This window comes from Schistocerca piceifrons, chromosome 6, assembly GCF_021461385.2.
Source record: "Schistocerca piceifrons isolate TAMUIC-IGC-003096 chromosome 6, iqSchPice1.1, whole genome shotgun sequence".
Lineage (NCBI taxonomy): Eukaryota > Metazoa > Arthropoda > Insecta > Orthoptera > Acrididae > Schistocerca > Schistocerca piceifrons.
The window spans coordinates 241,661,400-241,681,665 of NC_060143.1; the positions used below are offsets into that span (position 1 = coordinate 241,661,400).

General features: G+C 43.1%; 1 protein-coding gene across 1 annotated transcript in view; it reads right to left on the minus strand.

The window, feature by feature from the left end:
• Positions 1–15,923: 15,923 nt before the first annotated feature.
• LOC124803252 (ankyrin repeat domain-containing protein 65-like) overlaps positions 15,924–20,266 on the minus strand; it is a 53,964-nt gene continuing 49,621 nt past the window's right edge. The window contains exon 7 of the mRNA XM_047264434.1: positions 15,924–16,830. Within this exon, the coding sequence (XP_047120390.1) occupies positions 16,643–16,830 (188 nt within the window). The 3' untranslated portion in view covers positions 15,924–16,642. The remainder of the gene's footprint in view (positions 16,831–20,266) is intronic.

Sequence of the window (20,266 nt, forward strand, 5' to 3'; positions counted from 1 at the left end):
GCAGAAGTTTCGTTGGGAAGCTCCTACACATCCTCCAAACAGTCCCTATCTATGCGATATCCGTATTTTAGGAGTCCTGAAGAAAGACATCCACGGTTGTCGATTTGCTTTGGACGACGATGTGCAAACCCGAATACAGTCATCTTTCCGTAGGCAACCACATTTCACCATGAAGGCAGTCACCGTCTTATCTCGCTTCCAAAGACACGACGACGACACTTACCTGATATATCTTCACTGTCAAAATACGCTGCAGCAGTTCGTGGATCACATGAACTGTGTCCATCACAACATTAAATTTTCCATCGAGATCCAGAAGGATGGCAAGCTACCGTTCTTGGATGTTTTAGTTGAGCAAAAGAAGTTGGTTATTCAGTTTACAAGAAATGGACACACATTGATCGATACTCAAACGCCAATTGTTTTCACCAGCTTGTACACAAGAAAGCGGCCCTGGACACGTAATACACACAGCAAACGTTATTTCTGACGATGACCTCCTACAGTCTGAATTGCAGCACAGAGAGAATGGTTACAGCGAGAGAGACATTGTGAACGCTTTCAGGTGCTACCCAAGAAGGGAGCCTTGTGAATCGGCTGAAGGGGCAAAAGCGTTGGCTTTCCTGCCATGTTGTGGGGCAACGAGCAGCAAGTCAAACTGTGTACTGCAGAGACATAGATTGAGAGCGGTGTTCCGGCCCGCCACGAAGATACGATATATGCTGCGCCCTCTTAAAGACGAAATAGCTCTTCGTGTGGTCGGTGTGTATGGTGTTCCTTGCGAATATAACAGCAACTAGATACAACAAAAATAGTTTTTCTCATCACCTCGGTTCCGAGAGTTCCGGAACCTATACAGAAAATTGGAATAGAGTTCAACATAAATATCATGTCCACCCATTTTACTGCTCACGAAAACCACACACTGAGTGTTGTACCGCCATACAGAGAGACCTTCAGATGTGGTGATCCGGATTGCTGTACATACCGGTATCTCTGATACCCAGTAGCACGTCCTCTTGCACTGATGCATGCTTGTATTCGTCGTGGCATACTATCCACAACTTCATCAAGGCACTGTTGATCCTGATTGTCTCTCTCTACAACGGACATTCGGCGTAGATCCCTCAGAGTGGTTGGTGGGTCACGTCGTCCATAAACAGCACTTTTCAGTCTATCCCAGGCATATTCGATAGGGTTCATGTCTGGAGAACATGCTGGCCACTCTAGTCGAGCAATGTCGTTATCCTGAAGGAAGTCATTCACAAGATTTGCCCGATGGGACCGCGAATCGTCGTCCATGAAGACGAATACCTCGCCAATATGCAGGCATTCAGCCTGACCGGGTTGCCTCCAAACACGTCTCCGACCATTGTGTGGTTGAAGCTATATGCGACACTCTTCGGTGAAGAGAACATGATGCCAATCCTGAGCGATCCATTCGGCATGTTGTTGGACCAATCTGTACCGCGCTTCATGCTGTCATGGTTGCTAAGATGGACCTCATCATGGACATCGGGACTGAAGTTGCGCATCATGCATCCTATTGCGTCGTGTTACGACGTCCTGTGGCTGCACGAAAAGCATTGTTCAACGTGGTGGCGTTGCTGTCAGGATTCCTCCCAGCCATAATCCGTAGATAGCGGTCATCCACTACCGTAGTAGCCCTTGGGCGGCATGATGCCTCATATCATCGACGGTTCCTGATTCTCTGTATCTCCTCCATGTCCGAACAACATCGCTTTCCTTCACTCCGAGACGACCGGGCACTTCCCTGGTTGAGAATCCTTCTTGACACAATGTAACAAGGAGGACGCTATCGAATGGCGGTATTGATCGTCTAGGCATGGTTGAACTAAAGACAAAGCGAACCATATACCTCCTTCCTGGTGGAATGAGTGGAACTGAACGGCTGACGGACACCTCCGTCAAATAGCCGCTGCTCATGCACGGTTGTTCAGAACTTTGGGCGGGTTTAGTGACATCCCTAAACAGTCAAATGGCTAGATCAAATGGCTCTGAGTACTATGGGACTTAACATCTGAGGTCATCAGTCCCCTAGAACTCAGAGCTACTTAAACCTAACTAACCTAAGGACATCAAACACATCCATGCCCGAGGCAGGATTCGAACCTGCGACCGTAGCGGTCGCGCGGTTCCAGACTGAAGCGACTATAGCTGCTCGGCCACACCGGCCGGCCTGAACAGTCAAAGGGCCTGTGTCTGTGATACAATATCCACAGTCAATGACTATCTTCAGGAATTCCGGGAACCGGGGTGTGCAAAATTTTCTTTGATGTGTGTATATAGGTCACACATTTCGCACAGTCGCAGAGTATTGTACCGAGCTCAAGCGACATATTAAAGAGTGGGAGTTTGACAACACGCGAGTCTTGGTTCATGCTTCAGCATACTGGGTTTCCGTTATAAAACAGGCGTCTGAAATTAGAATGTACAGCAACAATTTTAACAGGGACTACGGATTCAACTCAGCACGAATTGGTTTGGGATCTGGTTGTCGAAAGGAATCAACGACGAATGCTTACCGCTTGTAGGGAGGCAGGAGCGGCAGTTTCAGACGTTGCTCCCGGCCCACGCGGCACCTCACGTCACTCGGTCCCTTGGCGGCGCCAACGAGATGTACGGGCCCTGCCACAAACTTACGACGTCACACTAGTCGGCTTCGAGGCTTACGCGAAAGACAGGCCGCGGCGCGTACGTCACGAAGGTAGTCCTGCGCTCGCTCGAATCAGCAGACAAACTACGTGTCTACATCTGTTAACTCGTAACTAGGCGTGTCCGTACAAACGAAAACGGAATCTTCTACTGGAATCTGCTATTATGGAATCTGTTATTAGTCCTATAGTGATGCCTACTTATAATTTGTTTATGTTGTACTGGCGTACAATATAATAAAATCATGCTAAAATTATTATCAGTTGCATAAGGCACCACTTCCAGCATGTAATGAGTAGTGTTAAGCAGAAGAGACTAAATGCTCTAAACAAGCCGTTATACCGTTTATATCGAATATTGATCTAAAATTAAATTTTCCTGTGGTACTGTTAATCGGTAAGACTTCATAATAACAGATTCCAGTGGAAGATGCAATTCTCGTTAGTACTTACACACCCAGCTGCGAGTTAACAGGTTTAGAAACGCATTTTGTCTGCTGAGCTGAGCGAGCCAGCGAGTTCAGGACTACCTGCGTGACGCACGCGCCGCGGCCTGTCTTTCGCGTGGGCCTCGAGTCGGCTTATCCTCCACACTTTGAGAACGCTCAGCATCGTGCAGGGCTCACGGGAAATCAATATATAACCAGAAAGGTATCGACTAAAAGTCTTATCTCCGTCGTGTGCTGTCGTGAGCTTGCGTAAGTTTAAAGGTGCAGCCGAGAGTTATTAATCTCTCCTGAAAAAGTTACTAGCTGCCCGCTGGAGAAAGCTGCTTTCACCCGTAAGACCAGTGTGACGTGGTGTGACGTACGCGCCACGGTCTACCTTTCTCGTGGTCCCGTGACGGGCCGGAGCCGCTATGAGCTACCCAATTATGTTCCGCGCACGTGTCGTTTCGGCCCACACGTGTCGTTTCGGCCCTGTCTGATTGGCTATATAAGCGGAAAACCACACCAGTCAGTCGTTTTACTCCTGACAACGTTGGCGGAGATCGCCATCGAAAGCTCCAAAATTTTATTTCCATTTTCAAATTTGAAGCAGGGAGTAAAAGAGCAGAATATCAGGGGCCACGTGAGTAATACGAGTGTATGTATAAACAGTTGCGCCATGCGATACTACCACGTATGTTACGACTGTGTAAGAGATGATGGCCCGATGCAGGAGGGTATGTGCGAAAGATGGTATTCGGAACTGTAGATGCCGACGATATGTGGCAGCAAAATAATACTCTTGCGTGAGTGCAGGAGGTAGCATATATTAACAAAGCTGTAGTAGAATTGCACACCATGCAATTGGTAAACCTGGAAGACAGCGTACTGAATAACGTGTTTAGGCTTGTGGAGGTAACGTGGGGTAACCTGTACATCGTAAGGATCCGTTTGAATATTATAGATGAAAGGTTGGCCGTATGGAAACTTTTCTGGTCACTGGCTAAGAGCGTGAAGGACATACGAGTACAGGTGATGGAGCCGCAGGAGCCCATTCAACATGTAGTGCATAGGCAGACATCCTTACCTCTGGAGCCATTTCTGGTGGGCATGCAGAAGATGCAGGAAGACCTAAAACTTGAGTGAAGACTCGTTACTACATCCAGTGAGCAATTTCTGTCACTATACTATCATGACACGACAGTAGGAATCACCACCGATAAGTGTGAGACTATCTGCTAATCAATTCATGCAAGAAGATATTTGATACATGACGACAATTGCTGACGAGGAAAAATGATTGTCTACCTTGTTATTTTAATGAACGTGATAGTTACTGTGAGTTTATGTTTTTACATGAGTGACATATGATTTGTATTGGCCAATTTTTCGTCCCATACGATGTTCTTAGACCGAAACCGGTAGCAAATAAATTGTTCTACTGCAGCCTTGTCTCTTTAGTTTCCTGAAACATATATCCGCTGCTGGTAACAGCATGAAGAAAATATTTTATTTTGTAAGTGTAGCAGTCCAGAGTATTAATCGTAGTTCGCTTGTAAACGCTTCCGCGTAAATGAACAACATTTACTTCCAAGGCGCTTAACACTCAGCAAGATGTATGTGGATTCTCCGAGTCGCTACTAGTAAGATTTCGCGCCACGCCGCTTAGCCTGTGATTATGGACGAAAGAATCGTTTTAGTACGACTTGCGAAATATGTCAAGTTGCTGCAAGTACCCATTAACGCTGAGGGGTTGGATGAGATGAAAGTCAGAAACGACTCTTAGTCAATTCTCAATCCTTTTGTTTCTCCCCTAGACTCTACGCCAGTGTCACAGTGCATTAAACAGAGATAAGCTTCAGTGGCCATAAATGTCACACAGTCCCTGAGTAAGGCTCGGAATGCTCGAGCGACAGGGCGTTGTCCACGAGAGGCAGTGATCTGTGATCGAATCCCAGTCCGGAGGATAGATTAGGCCTTCCAGGTGTTTCAGTACGATAAAGTCTTAATTACTTTTAAAATTTATTTGATCTGACAAAACGTAGCTCAACTGAAACGAGACTCCACACTTATTTTGGGTAGACATTGGTAGGTTAGCATATGCAGACAATCACAGGCATTTGAGGAAGTAACCCATACCATTTATTGTATATTACCAACAGATTTTTACCGTCAGTACTGGTTATACCCTTCAATATTAGCAGATACAATACACTTCCTGCATCGCAATGTAACCATATGTATACTTCGACGTATGTAGAGTGGAGTCATCATTCCTTACTTGAACATTCCACCCTATCTTCATCCGTTTCCTGCAGCACTACATTTCCAAGGCATTGCACTTCTGTCTTCCCCGTCGTTTACGTTTCACAGCCATACATAGAGCTGTATTCAAAACACAGCACTTCATTAAATTTTTCTAGTGCCAAGACGGAAATTTTAATACTTCTACAACCAACTGCTGTGTGTGGTGGAACTGTAAAGGACAGATACGGTGATTTTGATGTGAACCATAGACCGACGTGCTTTTATTTTATTTTTTGAACGCCGCAAACACATTTCTAGTGTTTAGTGTTTTAACCACATGATTTGCGTGTTGACAAACTGGCGATCGGGGTACTGTCTCTCGAAAAGTGTTGTAGAATTTCATGAAGTTCTATTAAAAGTGTTGAACATGGTCACTTACGAGGGTCACTCCAAAAGAAATGCACACTATTTTTGTAAAAATACAGTTTTCATTCTGCATGTGCGAAAGTTTTACAGTGTGTAGATACATCCTTCCCGCTTGTTTTTCAAACTTATTCCAACCTGTTCCCGTGAGTGGCGCCGTCACAGCACGTCTTCAAGATGGCGGCTACAATTGACGTTCATCAGAAGCAACGTGCTGTCATAGAATTCCTGTGCTGTGAAAACGAGACAGTGGGGAACATCCACAAGAGGTTGAAAAAGGTGTATGGTGATGCTGCTGTCGATCGCAGTACGGTTAGTCGGTGGGCAAGCAGGTTACGTGATCAAAGCGGTCAAGGCAATATTGAGGATTGTCCTCGCAGCGGCAGGCCTCGTACTGCACACACTCCAAACAATGTGCAGAGAGTTAACGAATTGGTGACTGCTGACAGACGCATCACAGTGAACGAATTGTCACGCTACGTTGGGATAGGGGAAGGAACTATTTGCAGAATACTGGAAGTGTTGGCGTTAAAAAAGGTTTGTGCCAGGTGGATTCCCAGAATGTTAACAGTGGTTCACAAAGAAACAAGAAAAACTGTATGCAGAGAACTTTTGGAACAGTACGAGAATGGTGAAGATGAATTTCTTGGGAAAACTGTGACAGGTGATGAAAGATGGCTCCATCATTTTTCAGCAGAGATGAAGAGGCAATCAATGGAGTGGCATCATGCAAATTCACCCAAGAAAAATAATTCAAAAACACACCCTCTGCTGGAAAAGTTACGGCTACGGCGTTTTTCGATTCCGAAGGACTCTTGCTTGTGGACATCATGCCAAGTGGAACCACCATAAATTTTGATGCATATGTGACGACATTGAAGAAACTTCAAGGTCGACTGAGTCGTGTTCGACCACATCGGCAAAAGAAGTATGCTTTGCTGTTGCACGACAATGCACGGCCACATGTCAGTCAAAAGACCATGGAAGCGATAACAAAACTCGGATGGACAACACTGAAACACCCGAATTTACAGTCCTGACCCGGCTCCATGTGACTATCATCTCTTTGGGAAACTGAAAGACTCTCTTCATGGATCAAGGTTTGAAGATGATGACTCAGTTGTGCACGCTGCCAAACAGTGGCTCCAACAGGTTGGTTCAGAATTTTACCGTGCGGGTATACAGGAGCTGGTTCCAATATGGCGTAAGGCAGTTGAGAGGGATGTAAATTATGTGGAGAAATGAAAATATTATTCCTGAAGGATGTATCTACGCACTGTAAATCTTTCAAACATGTAGAATAAAAGATGGATTTTTAAAAAATTGTGTGCATTTCTTTTGGAGTGACCCTCATACATTTACACCTGTCAAAAATTACTTATTTTTTGTTTATTACGACTGCCACTTCGAGTATTTCAGATACAAATCTTAAATGCAAATCTACAAACGAATGTACATACTGCCGTTGAACATGGTCAGTTACATTTACACCTGTCAAAATTACTTATTCTTTGTTTATTACGATTGCCACTTCGAGTACTTCAGATAGATATCTTAACTGGAAATATACCAACGGATGTACATACTGCCGCTAGTCAAAACGCCAAGCGATTACGAATGGCATGCAAGTCACCTTGAATACAAACATTAACATAAAACCAGATTATATCTATAGAGTACAGAAATAAACGTAAAAATAGTCCATACCTGGGACGGCGTTCGTATTCACTTGGTGCTTAGGCTAGCGAACGTATTTATATCTCTGTGTATATTTGCTTTCTAGTTTTCAGTCTTCAAATGAGTAATACTCGGAAGTTCACTTGTAATAAATAAAAGAAAATATATTTTTGACGGAAGTAAGGGGAAACGACCTTGTCAAATAATTAAATGAGAGCTGTGGGCCCGTACGACATCAAAGTAGGATTAAGGAAGTTGAATGCTATCAGTTATTACCCATAAAATATAACAAGTGTTACCCCATATCCAAAATATGGATAACATTAAGAACCAACCATTTGCGACCATGCGTAGATTTGCGATTGGAGAGAACCAGAGCGACAATATATATATATATATATATATATATATATATATATATATATATATATATATATATATATATATATGTGTGTGTGTGTGTGTGTGTGTGTGTGTGTGTGCGTGCGTGTGTGTGTGTGTGTGTGTGTGCGTGTGTATGAGACTGGGGGCACAGGAAGGATCAATAAAGGAGAAAAATAGTAGGAGTAGGTAAAGGTTGTCGGATCTAGTAGTTATGCAGAGATGGGGAAGATAGCGAGAAATTTTAAATAACTTGAAAGACTGAAGACTAATTAAAGGGAAAGGAAAGGATATTGCCTTTTGCGGAGTTCAATCGTAAAAATCAAGCGCAGTCAGTTCATGAGGCCCTAGTGTTCCATTAGACGAAACGTGGATATCCGTTCTGTTCTTCCAACTATCGTCTGTATCTGAGAGCACAGTGCAAAGGGGCACTGTGTCCTTGCTACTGTACAGAGAAATCGGTTCCTGCCACCTGAGTGCTTGGAAGTTCTTTTTACACACAAGAAGCCGAAACGCTTATTTCGATCGAATTAAGAGATTACCAATGATTATTTTTTTGTCTATTTCTGGTTCTACATGTTTTTAAGAAAAGAGTCTTTCTACGACACTACATAGCCTGCAAGTGGATACGTAAGTGTAGTCCAAATGGAAATCCAAATTTAGTCTTTCTCAATTGGGGTACCACCTACTGGTTACAACAGTTCCACAACAGAAGGTATATTACATTGGTCGCTATAACGTACTTGAAACTGAAAACTATATTATGAATATCGCTCTGCTCCGAGACTTCGCGGAATAAGCTGAGGATCCTTAATGAGTGGATCTGCACCTCACTACGTTAACAGTGCTCACCGTTTACTACTTTGGCCTACGGAACAGATTCAGCAGACCGGTCTGCAATTTCACCTGTGACACAGAGTCAAGCGGGAACTTTTTCAAACTCTAGATTGTTCCTTTAATCAAAACGTGGACGTTCTCAGTTAGCTGAACGACGAACACTGAAACGCAAGACAGAAATTTCACTATTTTTAATTTGGAGAAGAATCCTTTCGCAGTGAACTTTTCCAATTAAACTTTCCATTCCTTAACAGAATAACTTCTCGCAAAACGCATGCGCTACCGGCAGTAATCGAGAGCCCGCCGCCCTGGGGCAGGCCTAAGGCTGGCTGGGCCCGTACAGTTCCCGTGTTCTCGCTTCTTCCAGACAGACGGGGCGCCCACGACGCGGCAAGTTCACAGACGTCTCGTCTGCTCGCTGTTCCGCGACTCTTTCGAACGGACGCAGTCCAGGTGCTCTTCTGAAATTCAGGGGCACACGTAGACTGCTATAATTAGATTCCTACGACTTCTTGAATAGAGGAGACAGACAGCATCTCATGTAACTCTAGAGCAAGTTTTGTTGTCATTACGGAGTCTTGGCTCCAAAACTGTCACCTTTGGAGTCTACTCCAGTACTGAAATAGAGAGAGTATAAGCTACACTTCTCTATCGTTCTGCTGGTACTTGACTAAATCGATATATGTTAAGTACCAGTTGGCATGTACACTTAACATACGTGCGCAAACAGTGGTTAAGCCACCTACAAGACATAACTGTTCAATCAGATCACAAGGTCACCATCAGAAAGAGCCTTTCTTAATATGCAAGAAATGACTAGAAATTATCGGACTACTTGTTAAGAAAAAGTATTAAAATTTCAACTGTAGTGAATTACATAAAAGTCGGGGTACGTAATATTGCTAAATAAGCCCAAAAATTAATCAACAACTTGCCCTTGTGTAGTATCTAAAACCATGCTAATATTTTAAAGAATAAATCTCTTAAATCATTAACTTGCTAATTAGAAAGTTATTTGATGAGCTATAGAGGAAATAACAGCACACACGATATGAGCTCTTACTAAACATAATTATTCGTAGATAGCCACAAAGAATGTTGTGTGGGCATCCTATCAACATTCTTAAGAAATTACTGTGCTTTGATAAAATAAACTGACGTTACACAATTTAACTAGACGCACATGAAAGAAAAAGAGAGGAAAAGGAATAGGAAACACACGACTTTACTCATCCAATCTAAATCCACACGAACAAAGACGACTTTCAGAGTAACAAAGCACTAAGAGAAAAGAGTTTTATACCGCTTTTCACATCTTGTTAGCATAAACACAAGACGCAAGAATTCGCGCACTCAAAACGCAATAAACCGAATTGATCACGTGGTGGACTAAGTCACACATTTATCCAATCCCAACAGAAATACAAGAAAATCAAGAAATGTATAAACCAATGAGTAAGCACGACTAAAAGAACGAATAGATTACGAATCGCCGTGAACTGATACAAAACCAGCAGACTGGAAGATCTCAGTGGTCACCAGCAAAAAACACAGTTTTCAAAGGTTCCCACAGAACACGAAAATGCGACGGCCCAATTAATGCTTCCAGTACTGATCAGTTAAACTACACTCCTGGAAATGGAAAAAAGAACACATTGACACCGGTGTGTCAGACCCACCATACTTGCTCCAGACACTGCGAGAGGGCTGTACAAGCAATGATCACACGCACGGCACAGCGGACACACCAGGAACCGGCCGTCGAATGGCGCATTTGTGCACCGCCGCCGTCAGTGTCAGCCAGTTTGCCGTGGCATACGGAGCTCCATCGCAGTCTTTAACACTGGTAGCATGACGCGACAGCGTGGACGTGAACCGTATGTGCAGTTGACGGACTTTGAGCGAGGGCGTATAGTGGGCATGCGGGAGGCCGGGTGGACGTACCGCCGAATTGCTCAACACGTGGGGCGTGAGGTCTCCACAGTACATCGATGTTGTCGCCAGTGGTCGGCGGAAGGTGCACGTGCCCGTCGACCTGGGACCGGACCGCAGCGACGCACGGATGCACGCCAAGAACGTAGGATCCTACGCAGTGCCGTAGGGGACCGCACCGCCACTTCCCAGCAAATTAGGGACACTGTTGCTACTGGGGTATCGGCGAGGACCATTCGCAACCGTCTCCATGAAGCTGGGCTACGGTCCCGCACACCGGTAGGCCGTCTTCCGCTCACGCCCCAACATCGTGCAGCCCGCCTCCAGTGGTGTCGCGACAGGCGTGAATGGAGGGACGAATGCAGACGTGTCGTCTTCAGCGATGAGAGTCGCTTCTGCCTTGGTGCCAATGATGGTCGTATGCGTGTTTGGCGCCGTGCAGGTGAGCGCCACAATCAGGACTGCATACGACCGAGGCACACAGGGCCAACACCCGGCATCATGGTGTGGGGAGCGATCTCCTACACTGGCCGTACACCACTGGTGATCGTCGAGGGGACACTGAATAGTGCACGGTACATCCAAACCGTCATCGAACCCATCGTTCTACCATTCCTAGACCGGCAAGGGAACTTGCTGTTCCAACAGGACAATGCACGTCCGCATGTATCCCGTGCCACCCAGCGTGCTCTAGAGGGTGTAAGTCAACTACCCTGGCCAGCAAGATCTCCGGATCTGTCCCCCACTGACCATGTTTGGAACTGGATGAAGCGTCGTCTCACGCGGTCTGCACGTCCAGCACGAACGCTGGTCCAACTGAGGCGCCAGGTGGAAATGGCATGGCAAGCCGTTCCACAGGACTACATCCAGCATCTCTACGATCGTCTCCATGGGAGAATAGCAGCCTGCATTGCTGCGAAAGGTGGATATACACTGTACTAGTGCCGACATTGTGCATGCTCTGTTGCCTTTGTCTATGTGCCTGTGGTTCTGTCAGTGTGATCATGTGATGTATCTGACCCCAGGAATGTGTCAATAAAGTTTCCCCTTCCTGGGACAATGAATTCACGGTGTTCTTATTTCAATTTCCAGGAGTGTAGATGGGACAACGTATAGAGATGGGACAACGAAGCTGAAGGCTCACAGAATAAAGAACACGTGGGACAATACTAGAATAAGGGAAGCACTAAAACAGGTGAGTGAAAAAGTATAAAAAATGAAAAGAAACTTCGCACACACACGAAGTCACAATTACTCTTGCATTCACACAGGTTTAAAGGCACCCTAACTCAGCCTAACTATATTCCGTGGAGCGAACTCCACATCGAAATGTTCGAAAAGAAGGAAGTAAGCTTCAATCACTGACAAAACCGGGGGAACTCATGCACTGCTTATCATCAGCAGTGACTACACATCCTGCAGAATTCATCAGCACACTTCAGTTAGGCTGAAGAACTTAATTATTCTCATCGATTTCACACCTGAAGACCACGGTTAAAGCTACGGCTTGTCTCGTCGCTGGTAGCTTAAGTTTTACTTAATATCTGTGACCCACAGTAATCAACAGCTAGTCTCAGAGTATGGCTTCGCTTAGAGCATCCTGAAAACCAAAGCGTGATACGGACGCTACCAGACGGAACATTACCACCACAATCAAACAAACAGACAACACTCTAACAAAATGGATATGCCTATTTGCCCAAATTAGATATACAAGGCTAGTTAAATTGTGATCCTAGCAGACGAAAAGCAACTCAATTAATAAACACAGAACAAACCCGAAAACGTGGTAAAACTCATTCACTTACGTTGTAGCACACACAAGGTGACTTAAAGGAAGGACATGATAAATATGGGGGTGGATTGTACAGGGCAAATAAGTGAATCACATAAAGTATTGATATACTGTTGCAAAGAACAAGTTGCCCGCATTTAATATCAGATAAACACTATATTTTCATCAACTCCTCTGCTGAGTCCTGGGAGATTTAATAGAACAATACTGCAAATAAACGATGCAGAGAATGTTATATGAACAGAATCAAATGAGACAACAGTATTATGAAACAGAGGCGTTTCAAAAGTGAAAATAAATTGAATGATCGTATGGTATTGTTAACCGGGATGTCTCATTCGGCCGGGTGGTGTGGCCGTGCGATTCTAGGCGCTTCAGTCTGGAACCGCGTGACCGCTGCGGTCGCAGGTTCGAATCATGACTCGGGCATGGATGTGTGTGATGTCCTTAGTTTAGCTAGGTTTAAGTAGTTCTAAGTTCTAGGGGACTGATGACCACAGATGTTAAGTCCCATAGTGCTCAGAGCCATTTGAACCAATTTTGTCTCATTCGGATTGGTCCGCCAAGTGCAAATCTTATTTCATTTTGCGCCACATTGTGTTACTTGCCGCCGATGTTGAGGACAACACAATACCCAGTCCACGAGCGGGGAATGTCTCCAACCCGACCGGGGATCGAACCCCGGGCCCAGTGCATGAGAGGCAAGCACGTTACCACGCAGCTAAGCAGTCGGACGTTGCAAAATTCATTGGAATTTTATTCTATGTATAAAGGAAAATTAGATGCTACAGGGTACATAAATTCTCTATAAAATTTTAGTCTTTGATAATCGTAACACTGGACTAGATAACACATCCCGGTTTTCAACATCTGATAACATAAATAACCTCTGATAACCTCCATTTCGTTTCGAGGTACCAGAGATTTGAAGAAATATGTGGACGTAACAGTCGAGAGCTTAGTGCGGAGCCTGGTTCATTAAGATGAAGTCCAATACCAAGTGCAACGAAACTTTCGGGTAAAGAGTACCAACTATCCGGATCTGACATTCGTTGTTTGCCTACAAAAGTTAAATAGGGGCGGTCGCCCATTTGTTTCAGACGCCAAAGTGGACGAACAACTGCAGGGGATTGCATGGAGTCAGAGTTTATCTCATCCAAAGAGTTTGAAATGCCATAACCAACAGCGCACGAAGTTCTGCATAACACATTACATTCTAAAGTCTACAATCTGCAGCTGCTTTAGGTTTCAAGTGAAAGGACAAACGTCTGCTCGAATAGTTTGCTATGAATATGGTAGGCTAGATTAACTTTTTGGAAATGATTTGATTCTACAATGAGTCAAATTTTCATGCACGCATAAAAGTGAACAGTCTTAACGTTCATATATGGGGATCAATGTGTCAAATGGAAAGAGACAATCGCAGAAGCAGTGGGCGGTGCGGACTTAAGCGGAAATATATCATTGGTCCACTCGCTTTTAGTGCGTCTAACGTAAACTGTGGTGTTTATGTGAACACGATACAATAGTTTGCTGTTCAGCTAACAGAATACTAGAAACCTGACGTCATACTCCAGCAGAATGGGCACGATACCACCTCTACCTCAATTTCCTCTGTGCAGATGTAGGCGCAAGACTTGACATGTCTGAATATTTATCTTGTTGAAAGCAACTTCTTATGTAGTGTGGTTTTAAAGTTATTAAAATCTGAAGTAGTAAAGAAAATTTGTGGACATCCTGCAGTTCACGTCTGAGAAATATAATATGTTACACTACATTACAGTACAGAAATGATGGCCATATGAGTTACACTGTTCTGTCTTCTGCGGTACAAATTTTGGCTTAATGGTAGATAGATGAGAGAATGTTCGATTTAATGGCATAAAATCAATGTGTTCAGTAGAGTCAAATGAGTTAGTGTTCCAACTGTTATCTGCACATGTTGCAATTTTTTTCATTTATTAGGGAATTACATCAAGATTTTGATAGGAATTCATGAACTGCGATGTCCCAGTGAACTAGAGGTACGTAACTATTGCATTTCCCCCGGAAAACATTTATTACACAGTTTATAAAAGGAAAATATCCATGACAATTAAAGTTTGCGCGAACTATTCAGTAACAGAGGAAATCAGTTCCTTTAAATACTTATGCTACACGTTTTGTTGTATACATGAGAGCATATCGTATTACATTCAAAACTAAGAATGAACATTCAAAATCGCTACGGAAAGTTTTAAAAAAGGTAGTTCGAAAAGAAAGAAAATAAACAGCTTGCATAAATTAAGCACGACTGACTCTCTGTAACGGAAGGGAAACCTGGACCGTTCGGAATGAATATAGTAAGCAGCTCACAGCTGTTGGTATGAAATTTTAGAGAAAAAGTACTGGAAATAACGTAATGAAACCGTAAGAGAAGCAGTCGACATAACACCCATAACTGAATATCTCCACGATCACGAAATACTTTTCAGCATGTTACAAGGCTGGAATGTTACAGACTACCATGAAAAATTCTAAAGTACGTTCCCGTACAAGTGTTGAAAATATCTAACACCTGAAAGGGCGATGATGATGATAATACTAATGGTAACGTAGGTGGCAAATTCTTCGACGATAGTAGTAAGTCAGACTCTGCTTTCCGAATTTTACACACCTTTTCAAGAAATTCAGTCTGAGTGTGCACCCTAACTATACAGTTAATTAGCTACCTTGAAGATGGGAAGATAAGAAGAGCAGAAGATATACTCATGAAACGCAAAATGTTTTAATAAACATTAATGTTAATCTTCTTCTGTTCGAAAATCAATTTTCTTGTTTCTTTGGATATTAATGGATATGCAGCTAAATATGGTGACACCTTTCAAAGCAAATAATCGTTTTATTGAAATCGGAGATTATTATTGTAAATTTTCTGTGTTTCAGACGTATACATTAGTTCACTACTACTGGGAGACAATGTTTATCGCTCATGAAGCAACATATATGCATCATGGCAGTGGTATATCATGTGATACTTCAGGTTTTGATGGTGATTGGTTATGGGATGAAAAAGCTTTCTCGAATGAATCTGTTACACTTTTGTGAAATTCTTAAACTATTTTGAAACTTACCGACATGTGAAACTGAGATCTGTTCCTAAACACGGACTCGGAACTGTCCCTTGGAACCTCAGTTCTTGTAACAGCTTTTATCTGTCACTAAGTTTCAAAATTGCACTTTAGGATGACAGATTCATTATGGAAACATCTGTCCAGGTTATGGATAATCCAGTTTCTTCACGCTATCATATCTCCCAGAAGTATTACTCCAACAGAGCATATAGCAGAGTTTCTATAAAGTTTTGTAAAATGGAAGACGTATGGTTACAGAACTAAAGCCGAGAGGAGAGGCCGTGAGCCGTGCCTGAACGTTCAACCAACAAAAACAGTGCCAAAAAGTTAAGGCCTGGGTTCGAACACACAGCATTATTTTTTAGAAAGGTCTGTAGTAACTGGGTAGCAGATTTTCATTCTTACATGGCTTAAATAAATTATAATAACTGGTAATGAAATTTATTCACATATACATGTTTCTTGCATTAACCACTAATACAAATTATTCAGTTCACATGAAGCAATACTAGCGTTGATTGTGCATAGTATATGATTGAGGAGCTTGATCAATATTTGTAGTACCATCCACAACATCTCTATGTGACTACAAAGCATTCTTAAAACTGTATTCTGTGATTGTTTGTAAGTTAGATTGTTGCAGACCCGTTTTCAGTTTTTGTGTTAAAGATGCAACGAACACGTAGTCCTTACAGCACTTAGAAAACATCATATAACGTCACGCGCAGTGATCTGCGGCCACTGCGCCGTTGAAATGTCGCTATAGTCTAACGTCGCGCTTAGGGTCTGAGGCATGCTCTGTATAGCAAATGAACGGACTGGTTTCTCTGCAGCCTCTATTATCCAAGGATGTTCAATAATTCAACGAAACAAGTTATCATTTTCAAAAAAAACCTACTGTATTGTTGCTTGCATGTGATGTTTATAACAGGACAGATTTTCCACTACTCAACGGACCGTTTAAAGAACACACTCGCACACGTTCTGGAGTAAACACCGTCCTGGGATTGAGGCCAGCTGTTGGGCAAGTTGCCTCTGGCCGCACCCTCGTGACGCAAAACCTGGCCGCGGTGACATCACGCGCGGCAGGCAGTTCACTGCCGCCGAGACGCTGCTCTCTGCCGTGTGACGTCATCAGGCGAGCAGCTGCGGCGCAGCCTTGGCCGGGCCGTCGAGCAGCAAGTCGCCGCAGCCGTGCGCCGCCGGTTCCTCCTGTGGCAGGCCGGCGGCTGCCGGCGACAGCAGCGCCACGACGCCGGAACAGCCGCTCGCCGCCGCCACCTGCAGGGCGGTGCGGCCGTCGCTGTCGCGCGCCTCCACGTCTGTCAACGAAAAGAAATGAGAACCCACTTCAGTAGCCAAACAACGGTACTCAAACCATTAGGGTCAAAATTAAGCAGAGAGTTCTTGTTTTAGTAGTAGCCATCACATCGAGGCTTGTTTTGATGCAGCTCCGCATTCCAGTGAACCATGTACAGGATATTTCATTTTGCGTAACTACAGCTCCCTACTACATCAATTTGAACCTGATTATTGAGCTCAGACCTTGGACTCCCCTTACAGTTTAACTCACACCACTTCTTTCTAGCCGGCCGTTGTGGCCGAGCGCTTCTAGGGGCTTCAGTCTGGAACCGCGCGACCGCTACGGTAGCAGGTTCGAATCCTGCCTCGGGCATGGATGTGCTTGATGTCCTTAGGTTAGTTAGGTTTAAGTAGTCCTAAGTTCGAGGGGACTGATGACCTCAGATGTTAAGTCCCATAATGCTCAGAGCCAATTGAGCCCAACCACTTCTTTCCATTAACAAGTCCACTATTCATTGATGGGCTTCCGTATAGGTCAACAAACAGCCCAATTTAGTAGCTGAATCTTGAGGAGATGATTCCCAACTTAACGGTTCAAGATGATGCTGGCAATTTTGGTCGTCGTAGACATCGGTTCAAGGACCGACTGGTGCAGCTTCTAACAAACCCACCACAACAGAGGTCAAAATTTTAATAATGATTGTGGTGTTGCTCACGCTGCTAAATATTGCATTTTCGGGCAACAACAAAGTTATTATGTGGCAGGTGTCTTTAGAGCACAGTTAATAAAGTCATTTCACGTAATAATGAATAAACTAGGCACTCATCTTTTCGTGTTTCCCACGCTGGTCTCGTTGTAAAATCATGGCTCAATCGTCGAAAATCTAGGTGGTGATGATTCCAAGCTCGGATGCAAAGAGGCCTAGGTTTTATTATGCGATATTCAAAAGTTTTATAGATGTGTTTCACAAACCATTCTTGAAGACTGAACCTTTGAAAGTTAGCACAATGGTGTTGTAAAAAAGTAATCAGCACTCCGAATGTAAGTTACACTTGCTTTTTACTGCTTTCGTTGCAATATCATGTAACACACAAAACATCACTTCACAATACAAAACATACTTGAAAACATCTTCCTCGCTGTTAAAGTTCACGTTTTATAAGCTGACTGCAATTTACGTCTTTTCAACATGACGTCCAAGACTTGATTTTCTCAAGGTCCGACTCTCTAACAACTCTAACTAACTAATAATCGCTTAAGCGCCCAAAAATCAAGAGTTACAAGTACGTCAAAGATCATAGTGACAAAAGAAAGAATACGCATAAGAATAATATCATTGCAACATAAACATATCGATGTATCAAAGAACCTCTACACTAATGAAATAAAATCTGAATGTTGTCTCAGAAATATGTCAACTACTTTAGAGAAACGCAGTAGAATATTGCTGGTATCGAGAGGTTGAGTTGAGATGCCGTAATGGTTACGTAATTCAAGTACCATTACAAGCTCAGCATGCAAATGAACTCTGTAATGTTTTGCCACCTCTTTATAACTACAGCATCCCCCACTCAATTGAACCTGCTAACTGTAATGAAGTCTTGGTTTACCTCCACATTTTTCGTACTCATCACTTCCTTCCATTCCCAGATTTAGTATTTTTTCATCCCTCAGGAGATTACCTATAATACTTTCCAGTTTTTAACTAAGTTGTGCGATCAAGCTCTTCCCTCGTCACTTCCATACAGAACCTCTTATTAGATACTCGATCTACCCACTCAACCTTCAACGTACTTCTCCAGTATCCTGTTTCAAAAGCTTCTGTTCTCTTCCTTTTTGTAGTATTTATCGTTCATTTACCATATCCATACAAGCAACACAGCAAAATAAAAAAAAGTTTGATTGACAAAATTTAGGTTAAATTGCAACGGGAGAGTACGATAAAATACAATAAAGAATATTCTACAGCCAACAAAAAGCGACAAGTATCAATAAACAAAGAGAGCAGCAAAAATCCGAGAAGGTTTACTATATGATAAAGTGAAATCTTTAAGAAAATATAATACTGATACTAATAACCTACAACCTCCATCTGTATTCAACATCAGTGTCATAGTCTGAACGTAACAATAAAAATGCATGTGATGCAAAATTAGCGAATTCTTTAGGTTTTCTGTAGAGTTAATGTGCATTATGTGTCCTTCGTTTGAAGGTAATACGCTATGAATGTGAACGGGGGACCAGGAGATCAACAGAACGGGAGCGTATTTGCACAGTGAGATACCGGCCACAGCACTCAGTTGCCTCATCTATTATCGTTATCTGAACAAATTTCGGTGTCTCGTGCCAGTCACAAGTGGAAACTACACAGGACACAAATACACAGTCATGTGGCACCTGTCACATTGCACTAAGAATATATCTTGTAGAAGAGGCAACGTGTTTTCAGCGAGTGGTATTAAGATTACCAAATACATTCACGAATATGTCACACGAATAGGCGTCCAAAATATTCCTCACGGACCGTGGTCGTAAATTATCTCTCCCATTTTCTTTCCACTTCTTCTAGCTTCTGACAATATCCTGATTGCATCATTCTTGCCACATTGACATTCAGAAGGGAGTAGCACATATTCTAATATCTCCAGATAGCTCTATTCCAAGTCCCTCTGTTAACGAGTTGACAAATCACATTTTATGGTCGTTCATTGCGCCAATGGCGGTTTGACATTTCCATGTCCTAAGTCAATTCATCTGATAATCATTTCTTTATCGATTCCTTCACATTTTTCCGGCAGCCATTTCGCATTAACATCTCTGCACTACCTATTTATTTCATTCCTAAGTGACTTGTATTTCTGTTTGCCCGCATTTCCATTAACGTTTTTGTACTTCCTTCTTTAATCGATCACCTGACGTATTTCTCCTGTTACCCATGGTTTCTTCGTATTTATCTTCTTTGTAGCTATGATTTTCTCTCCAAGTACAGTAACTGACCTCTTTAAGGATCACCATTAACCTTCATCTGATATGCCGACTGAACTATTCCTCATCGGAATTTCTATAGCTTCAGAGCACTTAAAACTGATCTCTTCATTCCTTAACGCTTCCGTATTCCACTTCTTTGCGCATTGATTCTTCCTGACTAGTTTCTTAAACTTGCTGAAAAGAACTTCATCACTACTAAATTGTGATCTGAGTCTATATCTGCTCCTGGGTACGTCTTCCTTTCCAGTATCTGATTACGGAATCTCTGTCTGACCATGATCGTATCTCCCGGCCCTTTTCAAGTATACCTCCTGCTCTCGTGATTCTTGTACAGAGTAATCGCTGTTACTAGCTGAAATACATTATAGATTTCAATTAGTCTTTCTCTTCTCTCATTCCTAGCATCAAGCCCACATTCTCCAGTGATCCTTTCTTCCACTCCTTCCCCTACATCTTAATTCCAATTC